This window comes from Anomalospiza imberbis, chromosome 6, assembly GCF_031753505.1.
Source record: "Anomalospiza imberbis isolate Cuckoo-Finch-1a 21T00152 chromosome 6, ASM3175350v1, whole genome shotgun sequence".
Lineage (NCBI taxonomy): Eukaryota > Metazoa > Chordata > Aves > Passeriformes > Viduidae > Anomalospiza > Anomalospiza imberbis.
Window position 1 is genome coordinate 6,602,619 of NC_089686.1, and position 21,347 is coordinate 6,623,965.

Genomic DNA, 21,347 nt, shown 5'->3' on the forward strand with positions numbered 1-21,347 from the left:
AAGTTCCATTAAAAAGTGGATGAAGCTACATCTTTTACTCCCTAAGAGGAATTTGATTTTTTTAGTGTTGAGATGTGATTATACCCTTAAGGCTTTTTCATGCAGCTGCTCAGCGAATACTGAGATTGCCAAGTTCAACTGCTGCACTGACACCAATAACCTGGCTCAAAATATTTCATCTGCCCCAGCTGTGAGACAGAAGTAAGATTAGTAACAACTAAAAGATATCACGGAAAGACCCTGATATCCTTTCTCTGTAGAGCTAATAGCACTTGGGCTATGGCTCAGCAATCCGAAAGTGTCAAAATGCTTTTTCAATGGCACTCAAGAGGGGAAATTTTCCTTTGCAAGGCAACTTCTTGTAACTTTCTGTGCCACTTTCTTCTTTTTGCACTAATGGGTGAATGTGAATGAACAGTTTTACTCTCTCCTAATTTGGATGTAGCAGAACAGGTTGCACCACAAAATTGTGGATGTGCCATTCCTGCAATTGTTCAATGCCAGGGACCCTGAGCAACCTGGTAGGTGTCCCTGCCCATGGCAGGGGTTTGCACCCAGATGATCTTTAAGGTCCCTTCCAACCCAAATAATTTTATCATTTTGTGATTCTAAGAAACAATTAAGAGGTTGCTAGCAGGGCTGTATTGTTGTTGGAAGCGATATTCCCCTCACTGGCCCCAATTTTAAGAAACTTTAAGAGCAGCACAAAAACTGGCACCAGTCCTCTACTGCTGAAGAGGTCGAACAAACCCTTCTGCAGCTCCTTGATGCAGAGCGACATCTCTCCCACATCCCAGACCTCTGCAGGAAAAGCAACTGCCCTTCCACAGTACTGACTCTTGTAGGACACCCTTAGGGCACAGCTGGATTTCAACCATAGCTAAACACTCCAGCCTATGAATTCCTACAGGTGTAAAACCTTCTCATATTAGTATCTGTTGCTAGGAAAAATACAATTTAATCTACGTTGCTGGCAGTGATTTTTGCTGGAAGGTGCTATCTTACACACTTTCCTCAGGATCAAAAATGAAATTCTATGGGCTCTTGGGATTGCTTGTCTGGGAGCCTGCCAGACAAGCGCTTCCCTACAATGATACACTGTTGTGTCAGCGCGTGGGCTTAGCCACTGCTCGACAAATTTGCTAGATAAACTTCCATGATTCATGCAAACGGCATTCAAGTGGCTAACTCCCATATATTGGCAGGGAACTGACGAACGCTGCTCGAACAATGAGAGAACCCACTTAAATAATGAATTAGGTTTGACAGATCAATGGAGACTTGACTGACAGCCCCAGGCACCCCACGTCACAGCTCTGAAAGAGCTGAGCAGCAGCAAGGGGGGTGCCATGAGCAATCAGCAGCCTTGCAGCATTGTTTGCCAAATACAGGAGAGTTTAGGGCCAGAGGTGGCTCAGACGACAGCATCTCACCGGTTCTAAAAAGGAAAGAGCAAGTCCTATTCTCTCTGTTTAATAAAATTAGGAGGGCAGGACATCTATGTGTTTAATACAGGTAACTAAGATATCAATGATATATCTATTTATGTGTCTAGCAGACACCTTCTGGTGAAACATGTCCCAGCCCATGGCAGGGAGGTTGGTACCGGGTGATCTTTAAGGTCCCTTCCGACCGAAAGCATTCTGTGATTCTGTGATATCAAGAGGAACCCACCCACACTCTCCTTCATCATCTCTCCCATGAACAGTAATAACTTGGGGTCCAAGTGACAGCAGTTACATCTGTCTCCTTTTCAAATCTGAAAATCATGAACCTGGGTATTTTAAGAGGAAAACAAGAAGTTAGCATTTTGAGCCATTAAACTAGAAACTCTTGGAAAAAGGAATCTAGAAAATACTCCCATTTCCAGAGAAGGTATCCTTCAATAACACTACGACAAATTTTTCTGCTCATACAAAAAACGAATGTGAATTGCCAGGCCTGTTTTCACCATAATTTAAAACTAGTCATTGAAAAATATCATCTCTCCCACAACCATCTCCCCATAAATCTGGAGTAAATAGAAGCCAAAGTAATTATGTATATAGATAAAGTATTTCCCTGAAGGAAGAACAACAAAGCACTCTTTGCTCAGCAATTCCAGGGACCAATAGATAACTAAGAGATTCTTCTGAGTTTTTCACAGCCTGAGAAACAGTGAATTATTCAATGTTCATTGACACCCCTGGCTTCAGTATCTCGTTCTGACGTTCTCTTGCTGCACGGATCATGGGAGCATTTCAGTGACCGGTGGAATATACTGGATTTCTCCAACTGCCTGGATGGACATGCCAGGTCCACTCAGCTGGACAAATAAACTCCTCTAATTGCTGTATTTATGGGGCCAGACTGATGCTGCAATCTGCTTTTTCAGAGCCATTTCACTGTTACGCATGGACAGGGACAAACCCATTACTCCAGGTTACACCAGCAGCATGAAATGTGTCAGACACCCTCTGAGCCCCAGGCTGGGCGCTGTGCTTCAACCTAGCAGGCAGCTAAAACTCCCCCAGCCACCTGCTCACTCCCTCTCCCCCACTGGAATAGGGGAAAGAATCAGAAAAAAAGTCAAAACTCAAGGGTTGAGATGGGCACAGCTTCACAGGACAGAAAAGGAAGTGGAAAAATAATAATAATGATAAAAGAATACAAAAAATGAGCGACGCACAATGCTATTGCTCACTGCCTGCTGACCAGTCACCCTCCAGCCCCCCCAGTTTTACTGTTCAGCACGATGCCATATGGTGTGCCATGTCCCCTTGGCCAGTTTGGGTCAGCTGTCCCAGCTGTGTCCCCTCATGGCTCCCTGTGCCCCCCAGCCTCCTCGCTGGCAGGGAACGAGGAGCAGAAAAGTCCTTGACTTCATGCGAGCACTGCCCAGCAACAGCTGAAACCTCAGTGTTCTAGCAACATTTTTCTCATTCTAAATCCAACACACAGCACTGTACCACCTACCGGGAAGAAAATTAACTCTATCCCTGCCTACACAAGGACTTTGGGAGGCTGGCTGCTGTTCTCACAGTTAAAGTGCAGGAAGGAAGAAAGCATATGACTGTACTGCTGTTCAAACATTCACACTTGTTCCTTCAAAAAACTCCGTCTCTCCTGAACTTTTTGAGCTGTTTCACCCAACCACACGGCCACCTTCCCCAAAGTGCTTTCTCCCTCTTATTTTCTGCTTGCTAAAGGCCTGGCTGTGTTGAGTTGCAAGATAGTGATGGTGGTGTATGCACCAAAAAGTTTCTTGCTGTTCTCTTTCTTGATATGATTTGTGATTTTTTGGTGATTTTTTTGTTTGGTTTTTTTTTTGTTTTTTTTTTTTTTTTTTTGGTGGTGGGTTTTTTGAGGGTTTTTGGTTTGGTGGGTTTTTTTTTTTTTTTTTTTTTTTTCTGAAAGGCACAAACCCAATCAGTTTTACATCTGCATCTATGGCTGTGCTGCAGGAGACTTAGAGCTGCTTGTGGACAGAAGTAGAGCAACACACAGCAGCACAGGCTGAGATTTGGAGGCTCTGAGCTGACAGAAGATAATGGGGGGGTTACAACAAAGGTCCTTCCTGAATGATAAACGATTCCTGGTGCAGACAAAGGATCTGACAGACCTACCTATTTGTTCTGCTCTGCACAGAGAGGGGATGAAATGACCTAGATCAACACAAAAGACGTTACAAAAATCAGATTTTCAATGCATATTCAGCATCTCTAGGCAGCAAACGCACAACAGGTATTTAAACAACAACCATTGTAAAAACCTTGCTCATGTGTCATAGGATGCTTTCTTTGCTATTTTTAGCTTTTCAAATGTCAAGAAGCAACAGAAAAAAATATTGCTGAATAGCACTGGACACCAAGATAAAGCAAGTGAGGCAAAAAGAAATCTGAAGCAATCTCCACAAGATGAGGTTAAGATATTCAAAGCTCTCTTTCCTGCAAGACAGGTGATGTATTTCAGCTTAAATATCCCACTCGATCTGTCCTCAGTGAAGAAGCAAGTGACAAGCTGCCAATCCGACTGAAAAGCTCCCCATCCATCAGGGCTTCTCCCGCCCCTGCCCTGCACCAAGCAGTGCTTCATCAGCACCTACAGAATCTGAATCTGCCTATTTTTAACAAGAACACCATCCTGCAATCCTGCCCACCAGAAGGATTTGCACATCTCTCCAAATACTCCTCCCAGGTCCTGATAACTTTACCAGCATGAATAGGAAACTTGGGGCTTTCAGACCAAGCTGCAGCTCGCTGACAAGGCTGGCAAGATTTCCTTTCCTATCTGCAGTTTGCATGAGTAGGCAGCTGGGATTGTGATGAATTACTATCTCTGATTCCAGTGCTAAGTTTAAAACATTTATTTGGCATAGTCTGTTAGGAAAAAAAAAAACACTGCCAATATCAGCTATTGGTATTAGCAAACTTCTTCAGGAGAACTACCAAAGGTATTTCACAGCCTCTCTCTGCTTATAACAGGAGCGTGTTTGTGGACCAGACATATTTATTGACTGAACTGTAATTGAATTTTACTGAATGTTTATCTCAAAACACTGTTTCAAAAGAGAAACAAGAATATCTTGGTTTGAAAATAACTCAGTTCTTAGTTACACCTTTTCATGAGGCCAAATCCTTCTCCAGACCTCAGTGGTCACTCTGAATGCCTGAGAAATTGCATTTTCCATCAATTATTTGTTGTGCCTCCCTGTTTCATTTGGGAGCTCAGAGTGCCAGGCTTTCAGCAGCCAGCTCTGCAAAGCATGTCTATAGAATCCTGCAGGTCTGATCTCTCTGCACAAATATTGCAAATATTAAGCCCACGACCAGTGCCTGTTCCAAAGCTGATTTATTTTCTAACCAATGGAAAAAGATCAGTCAGGTTTGGATTTCAGTCAGGAGCACTCATCTCACTGATGTGCATGGATTAGAAATCTTCAAATCTGCACTGATGTTGTTGCAAAAGATTCACTATTTGATGATAATTGAGCACTTTTACTTGTAAATTTTACTTGTAAATAAACCAAAAAGGTTTCTCCTGTCTATAGCCTTCCTGCCTGCCACAGTGCTCTTCATTCCACTCACAAGAGCAGGCACATTTATTTTGCTGCTATTATTTTGATGCAATAAGCAACTCAGTAGTCCTTTTGCCACCCTTCTTATATTTTAGATTCTACTTTTGACTTGGTCTAAAAGCCTATAAAACTACACACAGTTGCCCAACTGCTAAACTCACAGCTGCCACTTATAAAGTTGATGTGAAAATTTAGTAATTTTGTAGGTAACACTTGTGGAAATTATTAGCCAGTGCCACATACACAGGCTGTTGTCAGTGTCAACTTTGATCCTGCTACTTTGTATTCCCACCTTTAGGATGAGTTTCAGAGATGAAAAAGCAAGGAAACAACCCACCTAGAACAGACACAAAGCAGGCTACAATCTCCCCTTCCTTTCACCTGCTGAGGCCATGCATGTATTTGTTGTTGTTGTTATCATCATAAATAGTAGTAGTGGCATTCATTATGTTTTTATGGCTCTCATCACACCCTAAGTCATTTACCACTTAGTTTTTTTCTGTCAAATCCCCCTCAACAGGACAAGAGAAGGCCCCACAAAACAAAACAAAACAAAACAAAACAAAAACCACCAAAAAAAAAAAAAAACACAGAACAAGGGAAGCAAATATTACAATGAATAAAAATGTTCTATGTCCACTTTATTCTCCAAATCCCCAGGTTCTGTAAATACCACAAATCAGTGTCAACAAACAGCACATCAGCTCCTATGGGCTTTTGATGACCTATCTGCAGTAGCTCACTAGTGCTCTGGCTTGGGGATTTGCTTTTTTATGGACTTGGAAATGTTTTGCAACCCATCATGTAAAAATGGTGTTCAGCAGAAATTTCATTGCACCACACTGCAAGAGTCCTAAAATTGCAACCTCTCTTCTAAAAAAGCATTTTAAAATTGACAAACAAATGTCTTTAATCTTCTAAAGATCTAGAAAGACTAAGGCAAGAAAACTTCCTTTTTATAGTTCAGTATTTCTCAGAGATGAGCTCTAAGTGTTAGCTGAGATAATTATCAGAGAGATTATGCAGATCTTATTATCAAAAGGTTTTGTTTGCTCTCCTGTTACATAATTGCTTAGTGTTTGCAAGGTGCTCAGCAAATAGAAAGCACCAGAGAAATACCACGAGTTATTGATTTAATAGAAAAATAATTCTCCAAATGGTATTAACATTTTAAGTTGTGTCTACTGTATTTTGAAGATTTCTGGTTATCTGTAGAGCCCCTCAGTGACGTAACACATGAAATGAGAGTTGTGCCTTACCACTCCTGATTTTGGACTATTTCAGGAGAGCTGTGAAACAGCAGGAAACAGAAAAAAGGTGCAATATATAGTCTCATAATTTCCTACACTTCCAGCTTTGCTAGTTACAAAGGCCACCACATTCGGAAGATAAAATGAGGATTTATATCTCAAAGCAGTGCCATAAAGCAAACAATCAATTTATGGAATCACTAAATGTTTCAAGAATTGGATAAGACCACATCACACGATTCCAGGCTTGTGTAAGTTTATAAGCAAAACTCAGACTACCTGACTTCAAATACACTTTGTAACTTTTAACCAAATTCTAGCAAAGACCTTACAAACATGTTAAAAGACATCTTAAAAGCGTAAAGATAAAGCCCCAAGTATAAACTTGCCATCAGGCACATTTACGTACCCAGACCACTTAGCCTTGCCAGAAATTTAAAAGGTACAGCAACGACATAATTTCAATACCTGTTTTCAAGAATTCCAAGTTCATTTCATGATTTTTTACAGGTAACACAGGTTTTCTTAGGATGTCAAGAAAGCTTAAAGCAAGTGCACTATATAAGCAGGGTCCTGGCCACAGAACTTCCTTTAAACACAAGAAAATCAGATTTTACTTACAGCCAACCATCATCATGGCCACCGAAAAAATCTTCTCCCCGTCAGTGGTCGGTGCTATGTTCCCAAATCCTATGGTTGTAAGGCTTGTCATGGTAAAGTAGAGGGAGGATATGTACAAGGAGTCTTTGCTGGGCCCTCCTTCCCACTGGCCCGAGCCCGTGGTGTTGTAGCGATATGGGGTCCCGATGCTCAGGGCCAGCTGGTAGAGCCAGCTGTCTGTTTTGATGGTGTTGGTCAGTTCATCGATCACTTCGTAGTCCCCAATGCTGTACCAGATGCAGGCCAGCCAGTGGGCCACCAGCCCAAACACACACACCAACAGCACCAGCACAGCAGCACCATATTCCAGGTAATGGTCCAGCTTCCTGGCCACCCGACCCAGCCGTAGAAGGCGCACCACTTTTAAGGAGCTGAAGAGGCTACTGATTCCCTGGAAAGGAATAAAAAGCATTATTTGATCTGAAAAATCCTGCTGGTTAGCACAGAAGACTATACAGCAATTCCTGCATCCGCTTAAAATCTTCCTATGCAATTTTTCAGGCCTCAAATAACAGAATACAAGATCAAACCCTCCTGTCTCTCCAGTGCTTTTGTCCTCGTCAGGCTAAATTCAGTTTGGCACTCACTAGGTGGATAAATTATTTTGTTCAAACTCGGTCTTTCAAAGCAACAGAAGGGTTCTGTAGAATACAAAGTGGAAACAGCAAGTTTATTACAAAAGGAGTGGTTCAATGCTTCACCAGTTTGAAGCAAATTGGAGACTCTTTTGACCCCAAGAAGATAAAAGGAAGTGGAAGAGGAGTCACAGATGGAACTACACCAACCCTGTGGAGCCTTCCTGAAGTTTCCCAGAGAACAGCCTTCTAATAAATCCAAGCAGAGGATTGTTATTCTGGCCAAAACAGGGGCACACCTCCTTTAAGAACCCTCAACATTAAGAGATGCTAGAGAGAAACATCAGAAAGTAATCGCAGTGGGAAACTCAGAGAAATCTGCCTATTGGTACTCTCATCCACCAAACAGGAGCTGAGTAACTTTCTCTAGTACAACACTCTCCACCTCTTATTATCCTTCAAACTCTGGATATTTTGTTATTTACAAGAAGCCTCACTGACTGAACATGGAATTAAACAACTGTGGGCACATCACCTTCCTGAGCAAGGGAAATATGGACCACAAGGCACGTGCCTTCGCATACAGGGTTAATTTCCTCTCCAATCAATGGATATTTTTCTAAAGCAAGTGTTGGTGCAGTGTTGTTTTTTTTCCTGTCACGCAAGATAGATGACATACAAGTAAATGGAAATACAAATATTTAGGGAATAAGAGCACAAGGACCATCAGAAAGTTAATAGAAACATCTGAGAAGGGATAAGAAATGTGTATGTCCTTCTCAATGCACAAATGGTTTGGGAGTTTTAGAGATGCAGAGAGAGAACAAAAATATGCTCTTGATCTACTGCAATCCCATGATATAACTAACTTGTGCATTAAATTAATTAGTGGCTCAAAATAGAAGGTTTGTAAAGGAAGGTTTCTAATATAAAACATTCAGAAGTTGAAGACATTTAATTTAAAGTAGAAATTAAGACATAGAAAGCAATGAGGCAAACATTCCTAGTTACTGTGCCAAGATTAAATTGCCCTTTTCTATGCATCATTATCAAATCAGTCTAGTCAAAACACTGGCTAATTATATTATCAAACAGTAAAAGACTGGAGTTTCTGGAGTTTTCCATACCAGAAAAACACTTGTCTCTTTTGCACCTCTGTTTCTTCTTCCTTTGCACCTTCTTTCCCTTTTCCCAGCATTTGAAGGGTAACATACATCTGATATTTCTAGATGTAATCTGTTTGGCACAGTTCTTCTATGCTTTTCAAATCCTGTTGGAATGTGTTTCAGATCCCCAAATCCTTAATAAATTGAAGCTCTATATTTGCATTCAAGCTCTCATGATGACTAATACCACAGAGGGAAGTGGAATTTTCCCAATTTGATTTCTGCATTTTGCATTTACACAAGACAGATATCAGAGTATCATCCTTACTTCCATCTAAATGTATATCTACTTATTTGCTTTAGGATTTATGACTGGGACACACTCTGAGCAACCAACTTTTCCAATAAACTGGGAAGTCCCTTCCAATATTTCTGGCACAAACGACTATGGCCAATGGACTACTGAACAAGGGTCCAACAACACAATAACAATATCTACATTAAAAAAAAAAAAAGAGAGAGAACTTCAGACTAGTTTCATAGTTATTCTGCAGTATATTTTACTGAGTTAACCTCAACTTTGAAAGCTTACAACTTTCATAAGAGGGAGAAAACAGCAGGGTGTTTTTCTCATAGGACCAAATCCTGTTGCATTGGTCAAACGGAGATGTATTAATTCTGTTTTTATTAGAGTCACCATTAATTTCCAGGATTAAGGCTAGGGAAGTAGTTAAAAACCTGGAATTCAAACTTGGGGGGCCCTTTTTTACACCCAGTAGTTTAAGTTTGTCCCAGTGGCACAGCTTACACTGTACTTTTTACTGCACAAACAACCCTTGAACAGAAGAGTTTACAGACTGCCCTCCATCTCCCACCCACACTTCATCTTCTCTAAGTTACATGGACAATTTAACAGTTATGCAAATAATACAAAAATACAGCATTTATTTCAAAATCTGGGAGAAAGTTTGTTCTGTCATTTTTTTCCCTAAGCAAAGGTAACAATCACATCTCTTATGTATTAAACAAAATATTTCATTTTAGCTGACACTGAAATGTATTATTTCCAAAGAGTAATTCATTTAAGTAAGTTTCACTGTAAATCTTAAAGCCTGTTCAGTTTGACCCCTTACTTAAGGCCAAAAAAACAAGAGATATATTGAACATTCACATTTCATGTCTAATCTTCCAAAATAGAAAGACAATACTGGAAGCTTCAAAAGCCTCTCATAAAGCACTTTGTAGGAAACAGCAACTAAACAAATGCTAAAGGAATATGTGATATATCACATATGGAGTGTATATATATATATATATGTATCAATCACATATGCACTAACTACTGGTTGGGTCAAGCTGGTACCTTCATACTTATAACATTGTCAGCAATTAATACACAATGAAATAATTAATAGGCAAAGCTCTGCCTCAGATTCAGCAACATCTTTGACAGAAGTTATGTGAAAGACTAGCTGCCTTGAATTCCATTTGGGCAATTAAGAAATTCAGTTTTCTAAACTCAATTGATTGCAGGCTGCCTTTAATTTCATTTTTCTTTTAACTGTATTTATGTTCCATAATGAATACTTTGGAAACTCTCCTACTCCAGGATGAGCATCTGCTCTGACAGAAGTAACTTCAGCACTCAAGGAATAAAAAGGTGATTAGAAACTGTGAATGGGCCATGTAATCCAGTTTGGATTTTATTTATGGTGTGAATAAAGCACTTGTTGGATACTGGAGATCCAACCTTCTGGGAGGAGCATTTGTGACTCCACTGCCATTTCAATGGAGCCAACTGTCTGTAACAGCTGCTGGGCTGTGTTCTCTAATTGAGAATATCTCCTTATGTTATCAACCATCCAATCCAGCCCCTTGGGGTTTTGGCTAATGTATTTTATCACTTCCTAATCAGATGAGGACACTCAGCTTGCTCATCATCAATCATCTCAGCTGCAGAAATACTTCCACTGAAAAACCACCTACTCCAAAACTGTGTTTTGGGTGTCAAGTTTGGAACCAAATTCCCATCTGACACACATCATCCATTTAACTATTCCAAATGTGAGTCACAGGAGTCCTTCCCAGGGACTTTTAAGGCCAATAGATCAGGAGAGGACAAGAGCAGTGGCTCTGAACCAGCCATTTTTGTACCACCATTTCAATTCAGGAGACAGCTGAAGATGTACAAAAGAGGTAGACTCTGTCAAATTTATCCAGAAAGATATTTTTGAGGGATGGATGTTTAACTTTGGAATTAATTTAGACATTCATGATTAAACAAAGCCCAAGTTGCTTGACACGACCACCTTGCAAAGTCTGTGTTCTCAAACCCTCTTGATACACTAAGAAGGGAAATTAAATTTGATAGTGGAGTCACAACTGATAACAGCACTCAGTCTGACATGCAGAGGGACCAATCCTTCCTTTTAAACTACTTGACTCTTGCCATTTCAGACCCTAGATGTTACCACACCGTCAAACTGCCATCTTCCAGAATGAAACAAGTGTCTAAGCTGTGTGTCTGCATCCAGCTGAACTTTTCCAGCCACAGGACTGAGACAGATGTTTCCCGAAATTGCCATGCACGGCGTGGGAACAGATCTCTGCACCTTCAGCAAGAACAGGGAGCAAAGTTCTCTTGCACTTAATGAATCCCTGATAAGCCAGTCAATAGGAATGATGAAGCTGATAAAGTTCTGTTATACAGGGGTCAAGAGCCAAACATGCAAGAGGATGAAGGGAACACTGTCACCAAAGGAAAATGAAGGTTAACAAGGGCAGGAAATCATCTGAGTCCACAATGACTCTAGCTAAAACCTCCTAAACCAGGGAAAAAAGAGTGGAGTCTGTTCTACACTAAAGGAGCAGCAGAATAGCAGCGCTGTGTGTTTGTAAAATCTGAAAAAGAATAGCTAGTTACTTGCTAATCTAATTAATCTTTTCTGAAGTTGGAAATTACGGCATAAATTTTTTTTGAAAGTAAAATAAAAAAACAAAAACAGCCATTAGTTTCAACTATCTAAATATACAAAATTCTGCTTAAACCTCAAAATTAAATCACAGTATGCTGAAATGGTAAATCATGCATATCTTTTTCTTTCTACTAGGGAACAGTGTGTTTTAACTCTAGGCACTTTTTCAATTAGATTTCACTCCATGATTATTTATTTATTTGTTGTTAGCTGTGGGTACACACGCAACAACAACAAAAAGAAATGAAATACGCATTTTAAACGTGTTCTAAACTGAAATACTTTAAAAATAAGCTTTAAGAATGGGGATCAGTACTGCATCATTTAATATAAAACACTGTCTCAGAAAAGGTCAAAGAAAAAAAGAACTTTTCACTCAGTTTTAACATTCAGCACACTGTGGCTTTGAAGAATTTATGGGGTGGCCAAGAACCAGAGCTATGAAATCTTGGTAGGACATGTTGCAACTGCAATCAAAGGGCAATCGCACCATATATACAGGTGTTAAACTAAATTTAAGCTAGTATCTTTATGCCGGACACAAGCAACTACAGCAAAACTTCCACTAAAGTGATCCAGTCCTCAGAGGATTTTGCAGCCAGGGCTCACCTCTGTGCAAATGAGCAAAATGGTTTTGTGTGGCCACAGCATGGACTGAGCTCCAAGCACCCTCTGGATCCCACAGAATGCTGCAAGCCGATGGCCAACCACCCTGTCCTTGTGAGCAGCCCATCCTTCCTCCCTGGAGAGGAGCAGTGGGGCATGTCAGGGGAGTGATTCACCCCATCCACCTCTGACAGATGGGGAGGGGATGAATCACCTCCCTCCCCTCCCACTGAGCACACAGGAGCTGAGGGCTATCACCGACACAGCTGCTGTCAGGAGAAATCAAACCCACCCCCAGAAACGCAGAGAGCTGGATCTGCACAGCAACCCAATCTGTGCTGTGTATCAGAGAAACAGACACTACAGAGCACTGCCTCCCAAGGTGAGACTGATCCTGCTCCAGATGAGCTTGGGGAATAAATGCTATTAATAACAGGAGGCTGAGATGCTCTGCAGATGCAGCAGCATGCTCATTTCTTCACTTAACAGCAAATTACTCCACATAATGTGATGCCACACTGCCTTCGGTTCTGGCAGGGCTTTGCAGAAGTCCCCATTGGCTGGAAGAAGGAATTGAATCTGTTCATAAAAAAGTGAACAATCACAAAGTGAAATGGACTGGGGTTCTTGCTCTCTAAAGGGCAAGAGCTGGTAAATTGTAAATATTGAACTAGAGATAGTAGTAAGTGAAGACACGTGGACTATGAGAGGTAGAAGAATCAGACACCTGAAATGTTCTTACATCAAAAGGTACAAAAGAAGGGGAAAAACTTGTAAAAAGAAGGGGAAAAACTTGTAAAAATGGGTATCAGTTATAAATAATAATCACTCAGAGGAAGAAAACAGAAGCAGAGAACTTATATGAAAAAATACTAAAAATAATTTTAAATTATATAATTATATAAATATATTTGTATAATTATGTAACTATATAAAATATATATTTATATTCTATATTATAATAATATAATGTAGTATATTTTATTAATAATGCAATGTATAATATATATTATATTATACGTAATATCTATTGTATAATATATAATATATAACATTATATATTATATATAAATATTATGTCTATATATTATATATAAATATAATAGATATAATATATATAATATATATAATATATTATATATTATATATGTGTGTGTGTGTGTATATATATATAAAATTGATCAACAGAAAACTACACCTTAGAGAGGAAGTAGTGATGAAGTAAGACTTGCTAAATGCCAGGTTGAACTTTTCCTTCCAAAAAATACGAAAACAAATACCCAAAGATCCTTCAAATTCAAAATTGGAAAAAAAAAAAAAAAAAAAAAAGGAACAACTAAAGTAATCAAGCTACAATGAAGTAAAAATATTCCAGGCTTTGGCTAAAAATTAAATTAATCATGAGTATTCATTTCCAAAAAGGATGTTGATATTTCCCAGAAAATCTAATGCATCAATCAGAAAATAAACAGATACATTACCTGAACAAATGTTAAGGGAAAGAGTAATTAGAAACTTTGAGGTAAATCAAAATGCAATCAATGGAGCAGTAGTTTAGCTAAGCTTAGCCTAGCTGGGATTCATTCATCCAAGGTTTCCTGATAGCCTTCTCTGATAACACAGACCATTTTCTAAATAAAAGAAATTCAGTATTTCAGTAACATAAGAGGTGAAATAATTATGAAACACAGGGAAAACGGGGACCACCACTGGGATACCAGGGTGACTGAAGAACTTGTGGACATGGTGGAAAAGTGGAAATCCTAAAAAGGGAGTCTAGCAGGGATTACAAGTGGTGACTCTTAGTGATTTTTCTGGTTTCTTAGTGACATAGGCAGAAATAGTATTTGGTCACTGAATCTGCTAATGGCACCTTTGGAACACACTGTCAGGAAAAGAGAATAACCATGTGGGAATAAAGGAAAATGTGATAAAGCTTGACAATATAGAGTCCCGAGGCATCCATTACAGCACAAATTAACAAAAATGTCTACAACTACAAGGATCTTTAACTGAAGATTTCTGAGAAAAATAAATATTTGGGTATATGGGTTAATCCCACATACCCATCCCACCTGACTCAGAGCAATCAGTGAGCTGCACTCACAGAAGAGGTCAATCCAGCTCCAGGACAGATCAGCTGAACGTTTCCATCATCAAAAGGAAAAGCCAAACCCCAGTTGCAAAGTGAAGATGAATTCTCCACCTGGAGTAATCTGTAAAGCTCTGCCCTAAAGAGATGTATTTGAACTTCACTTCCTGCAGAGAGAGGCAGCTGGAACAGCCACAAAAATGCTCATAAAATTTCATAAATGAGTTGTCTAGACAAGATCAGTCTGCTTAAACTAAGGAAAGGAAAATAGGCGTGTTTATGCAGGGGAGGGATGACTCTTCTTTCTAAGCACATCAAGGAGATAAACAGGAGGGAGGGAAAAGAAATATTTCACCAAGGAGGTTGGCACAGGGAGGAATGCACAGACTGCAAATTAAGAGAGATTTATCAAGACATCATGAGGAAAGGTGGATTTTGACCCGTTTATGAGGGATACAATGAACATATTTGACCAGGATGGGTGATACAATGAACCTGCTCACTAAAGCTGATGACTCAGAGACTCAAAACAACCCTGTGAGTTTTACACCTTTTGTTTTTTTCTGCTTTTGCTTTTATCCTTTGAAAAATGGATAGTGAGGCAAATATAGTCCCAAGGGGGGACATATTTCACCCCAGCCCGAACTAGACCACAGAGAAGTTTGCAACTGAGCTAGTCACAGTAATGTCACTACATCCAAGGACAAGAAATAGAAGTTTTAGGGCAGAATGACTCCTCAGACCTACCCTGGAGGTGCATCTTAGAACATGAGGAGCCATGCCCCAAATTGCCTGTACCTCCTTGTGGACAATGCCTGGCCCCATGTTTCATCATGAGAATCCCATGCTTAGCACATTTTGAAATACAGTCCAAATACTTTCTTTAAAGATGCGTGGGCAAAATTTTCCTTACCTTTCTCCCACCAGAAGTAAAAAACAAAACCAAAAAATCACCCAAATAAATCACGGAGCTGATTCTGTGAATTCTGTAATTAAAGTATTGAAGCAGTGAAAGGGGCAGGATTTTTGTAAGCCTTGGGCAATCTCCACCAAACAGTTGTTACACGATGTAAGAGAAAGCAAAGTGCTTAGAGATTTTGGGAATGATTGAAATGGTGAGCCCTGCCAACACGAGCAGGTGAACCTGCAGGCACACAACCAAAAAGTCCTGTTCTGTGCAGTGCAGGAGGAGTATCCTGGGGGAGGTAAAAGGCTGTTTGAAATGCAACCAGCAAATCATTCCCAAAAGAAATTTTCGAGCTTAGCTACTTAAATAGAGCTTAGCTTCAAAATCTCTGGTTAGCTCCTTAATTCTGCTTTACTGGAGTTAACGTTAAAATAAATCTTCCAACTTGTCTCAGAAATCTTTATTTCTTGGTAAACAATTAATATAATAAAGTTGCATAGTTACAAATCAAAATGAGTGAATAAAAAAAAAAAAAAAAACAAAAAACCAGTGACATTTCTGATTTGTCACCACATTAAGAGCAGATTTTAGAGTTGTATTCAATTATGTAGATACACACAGGAGTAAAGGGCTTCCCTTCTTCTGTACCAGCTATCTAGATCCCAGGTCCAGATACAAGCAGAGCCCAGTTAATACTTTACCCTGCACCCCTGGAAGCAATGGGAGTAGTGACTTCAGAGAGCAAAAAATTGAGTCCTTACAGCAAAATGTAAGCAAGTAGGTTCCTTTGTGCATTTTCTGAAAGTACCCCTAAATTTATTGCTTGGGATTGATCTTCCAGTTTTTTACCAGGGGGGTGGAGAAACTTTCCCTTTTTTTTTTCCCTCTAACCCAAATGTCAATAAGCTGTAACATTATAAATAAATTTCCAGTGAACTGTTTATGGCACAACCACACAGAGCAGCACATGTCAAACAATAAATAGCTGAGGTTATAAAGAGAAGGGTGATTTCAAAATATTTCTTCTAGATGCAAGATAAGGGGGATGCGGCATCTTGCACTACTTATTTGTTAGTGCATCAGTGTGCCCACAAAAAAGGGAGAAAAAACAGTCTCATGAAATATGATAATTTTCACTCACATAGGGAAAGTGGGCGAAGGACAAAATTTGTGGGAATTTGTGCTACTCCCATCAGCATCACTTCAGTGAGCATCTGAACAGATTATTTCATTTCCTCATCTCCTTTGTAAGCCTTCCCTTCCTTTGTGAGCAAAAGGGATCACACAGGACTCCAAGCTTCCCTCGAAAGTGCTCCACAAACAATTTCCTCTGCTGGACTCCGTATCAGCTTATACAGCTCTGCCTGAAGACTTGATTTAAATGGTTTGTACCCAACATCTGCTTTGCAGTAATATGTACATCACATTAAAATAAAATTCAAAAAAAGAAGAAAATGAATTAAAAAAAGACCACTGGGACATCTAATTACAGTTCAGTATGCCATAACCCACATCAGAGAGGTGTATGAGGCTCTCAGGTCACCCACCACCCCCTGCACTGGCTCTGGCTCATCTCCTTCCTTTCACAAGTTGCCCCTCACATCATGGAGACTTTCAGGTGGTGTCTCCACAGGGAAACCTGCAGACATATCCCAGACCTTGTACAGCACTAAAGTAGCTGGTTAATTAATTAAGGAAAAAAAAAAATTAAATGCTGATTAATTAAACAGTTGCAGAACTTTAATAAAACCTTAGAATAAAAGCCAAAGAGATGCAATTCTGCAAGTCAGTGCAATGGGGTGATAGAGGTTACAAAGTGAAAGTGGTGAAAATGGTTGAAATTCTACAAAATATATACCTACAGTGGACACATTTATAAGTTAATATCATACCCATGCCACTGTATTATTCTATTGTGGGTTTTCACACACTACAACAGAATGACAGCATTCTCCATATTTAATTGTCTTCTGAGTGCATAACCAGGGGGGAAATGCCAGGTCCCAGGGTTAGTGCTTCTGTCATTACTTGCTAGGAATTTCCATCGAAGTTTAACCCTTGGTTCCAGCCAGGATTTAGTTCTGGGAATTATTTTCTCCCTGTCAGCCATCTAGATTTTAAAAAGCTAGCTAGCCATAGACCGTACTTCAGAGCCAAAGTCACACTCTTGAAAGACACCAGTTTATCTTCACCTTGCATACACCACTTAGCCTGGTGCCCAAAAACCCTCCTCCAAATACCTCCCACAAGGGGAATGTTTGCAGTAAAGCACTGCAGGTGTGAACATGGCTACACCAGCTTAATCAGCTTTTATTTGCTTTCAATTTACAGACATTGCAATTTTAGTTTTTATTAATTGCAGTGATACAAAGACGTTTCTGACAGTGCTGAAATAGATCAATAACAGCAATTAAAAGAAAATTACAATTACAAGGAGTCTGTGCTTTACTATGCCCTGCATAGATTACTAAATTTTAAAGGCCAGTGGGTCATGTAGTCTTACATTATTAAACAACAGGCACAGAACTTTGGTTTAGGTCATTTAAATTTCTCTGCTTTCAATTCCAGCCATTGGCTTGCAAAAATTAATTACTGCAGAAAGGATGATCTTTTATACAACTCATCTGAAAATCTTTTGGATACCACCCTGACTTCGTGTCCCTTTCTTCACAGTATGTGACATATCATTCCAGGACCATGTTTCTGGCACAGAGGAGATCTAACTTCTAGGTTTTATTTCATGACAAACTCAGAAATTCATGAATCTCAGTTAAAATTCCCGGGGAAAAAATCATATTTTTCAAAATAGAAAGAGGCTTTCTCAGCTGAATTTAATCCTTGATTTGCGGAAGAATTTTCCATTTGGCCAAAAGCTTGTCCATCCATCTAATTTGGGGAATATTTACTCAAAATAGTTACTTGCAGAGGCTCAAATGCACGTGAAGACAAGAGTCAAACACCTGCCCAACATCCTGGTGTCCTGGGATGCCAATCAATGTATTTGGTGCCAAAGGGAGATTTTAGCAAGGTTTGACTATACCTGATCAGCATCCTTGGGCACCTGCAAATTTGCTGACAATTTCATCACAATATGAGGCTGATAATTCTGACTTGTATGGAGAAAATGGTTACAAACAACTTTTTGGTAGCCCAGACTGAGCAAGGTCAGATATTTCTCTCTCTAATAGGCAGAACACATATAAAGGCTAAGTCTCGAGATAACATCATTCTCCAGCTTCAAAAGCAGGGAATCATGATTCTATAAATCTTATAAACCAGTGCATACAGCAGTGGAAGAGTTGTTACATGAAGCTCATTACTCAGGGAAAAGAAAATGAGAAGCAATACAAGCAACATGTAGCTTCATGACAAAAATCCAATTTCCAGCCATTGCACACTTCACATCCTAACACCTACAGGAACCTCATGGGACCAAAATCTTTGGGTTCAAACACCCTATTCCCCTTTAATCCTAAGTTTAGTGTCTTTTTTTTTTTTTTTTTTGGCATAATGTTAAAAAAGAGACAGGCAGACACTTTTAGATTAAATCTGAAGTTTCAGAGAACTTTTATACTTAAAAAAAAAAAAAAATCAGCCAAGTTTCAGAGACTCTGAGCACACACACTCTGTTTTGGTTTGTTCCTTGAAAACTGCCTGGATTCCACACTATACTGTCCCCTGTCCCATTTCTGTATAGAAAAAGTTTTCTGTATGGTTTTGGTTTAGCCAGAATGTATTTCAGTGCAGGATATGCTGCCCAAATAGAAAAGATATACATTTTTTTGATTTTTTGGGACTATAATCCTAACAAGTTTCCTAGATCTAATGTCCCACTAAGGATTCTCCATTAGTTCATTTTTCTCCAGCCTGTTTTACCTGTTTTCCTGCCCTTTCAATACCACTTAGCCACTTAATTCCTCATCCATCATATCAACTTAGATCACTCTGTGCTGTGCAAGGTGTCCCTCATTATGTTCCCTTTCCCCCTCCCTCCCTCTCACACATCCCAATCCCCCTGAGCAGACTCCAACAGCCTGGCTCTGTAACTCCAATCTTGGAAACCTACACCTCTAATTCTGCTTCAAATCATCTTAATCCCCCCCAGTTCTCAATTTGTGTGTCATAATCCTCTCCATCAAATCCTTCTACCAAGCCTCTACATGTACTCAGCAACAAAATAACTTTGATTTGCAGTCATGTTTGCCTCAGGTGGGAACTCCAGCCTTCACCTAAAGTTGTCTGTGAGGGAAATAACACCGCTCCTACTCTGGCCAAGACTGGCTGCCTTTGAAGAACTACAGTCCTTGGTAAGAAAACACACATTTCCTTTTTTTCAACCTTTTTTTTTTTAATCTTTCAATTTATGTCCTTAATTTTGGCATTATAAATAGCACTCTAGTGCTTAAGGCATCTTAATTCACTTCAAGCATTTGTACCACATAAAGCATACATATACAACAAAGAGAGAAAATCCCAAACCTCCTTGGCCATATCCTTCTTCATGAGTGAGAGATCTGCCCATAGGGAGAAAAAGAAACTGCCTCCAATAGTGTTCCCCCTTCTCATCTAGCTCCTTAACAACTAGCAAAAAGGCATTTAATGCTTTTTGTGGGACTACAAGGGTCAGATGTGGGAAAAACAAGGGAAATTTGTAAAGTCACCTTTCACTCAGCTGGCTTTTAGGGCTATTCACTCTGATTTGGGTCCATCCCTCACCACCATATCAAAAACCCAAAGAGCACCAGGACCTGCAACTAAGGTTTTTACTGCTAAACTCATTTTCTGCAGCTTTATCTGAAATGCCACAATCATCAACTTTAACACTTTTATCCAGCACCCAGGGCCAAGACAGAGAGCTAAAACCTAGCAGAATCAAGAGCTAAAAGAACTCTACCCTCCCCTACTTGCCTTAAGAAGGAAACATCCACTTTCTAACGAGAAACATTGCTTTTAATCAGAGTATCTCTCCCAAATAAAGATTAGGGATTTACTTATTCTTTACAGTGTTTGAACACCCTGGTGCTGGGGAGCCAAAAAGTTAAATCCCATGCAAAAAGCACCAGTTAAAATAAATGTTAAAAACCAAATGAAGATAAAGAGCATTAATAACTGCAACCACCCAGAACACACCTATCAGCTCAAATGACTTAAATGTCACAAATCAAGACATATCACAAAAAAATAAGATCTCCCCCGAAGGACTGGGAAAAGAGAAAATGTAGACCCAGGGAGGAAAGGCTGACTGTTTACACACCTGTTTTCAAAATCACTTCAATTCTTTTCAGACACTAGGGAAAGCTGGAGTTGGAGGGGAGGGAAATCAAGTAAATATAAACTGGTACCTGCTGGAGGCTCCAGAGCCATAACACAGCTCTTCATGACAAGGGAATCTTACTGCTGTCTCCTTTATTAAAAAGGAGTTAATGTTTCATTTGTTTGAAAGCAAATGAGAGCTGTTTTAGGATCACTGGAATTCATGATACCTTGCTATAGTTATTACATTTTGATTAAAGTTTGTCACTTTAGGTGTGCCTCAATTATAATGCTCTATGGCAAGATTTTCTCCCCTGTCACAAATATTGCAGATGGTTTATTTCCCATGTATAGCTTAGAGAAATAAGTTAACCTCATCCTTTAAATCTGTCCTGCTTGGCACAGAAATTTTCTGTTTGTTTTACATATTAAAGCACCAAAAATCTGAAGATAATGCTGCATTTTTTATAAAAATCAGGTTCCTCTGAGTCTGAAACTGGTTACCTTAAAAAGATGTATTACATCTACAACCTTGCTAATATCACCTTCTTACACAGCCTGACTGTACAACCTGGTTTCAGATGGGCAGTCCTCATTGGATCTTGAATTTAAGCTGCAAGTATTATCACTTCTGTCATATTTGCTATAAATAAAATGGAACAATGTCAAAAGATGCTACTCAGCACGCAGAGGAATTTTAAAGGAGCTCTACAAAATTTGCAGCAAAGCCTGCTTTAAAAAAATTGAATGTAGGTTTTATATAGTGAGGATATAAAACTGCAGAATTGGGAATTAAAAAACAAACAAACAAACAACCCCACTAAACAGTGTTCTAAGAAAAAACTGTTAAAATGTTCAAAAATGAAC

At 39.5% G+C, this 21,347-nt stretch overlaps 1 protein-coding gene across 1 annotated transcript in view; it reads right to left on the reverse strand.

The window, feature by feature from the left end:
* Positions 1-21,347, reverse strand: part of KCNH5 (potassium voltage-gated channel subfamily H member 5) — a 148,945-nt gene that overhangs the window by 83,548 nt on the left and 44,050 nt on the right. Inside the window, exon 7 of the mRNA XM_068192164.1 lies at positions 6,928-7,357. Coding sequence (XP_068048265.1) covers positions 6,928-7,357 — 430 coding nt within the window. The remainder of the gene's footprint in view (positions 1-6,927; positions 7,358-21,347) is intronic.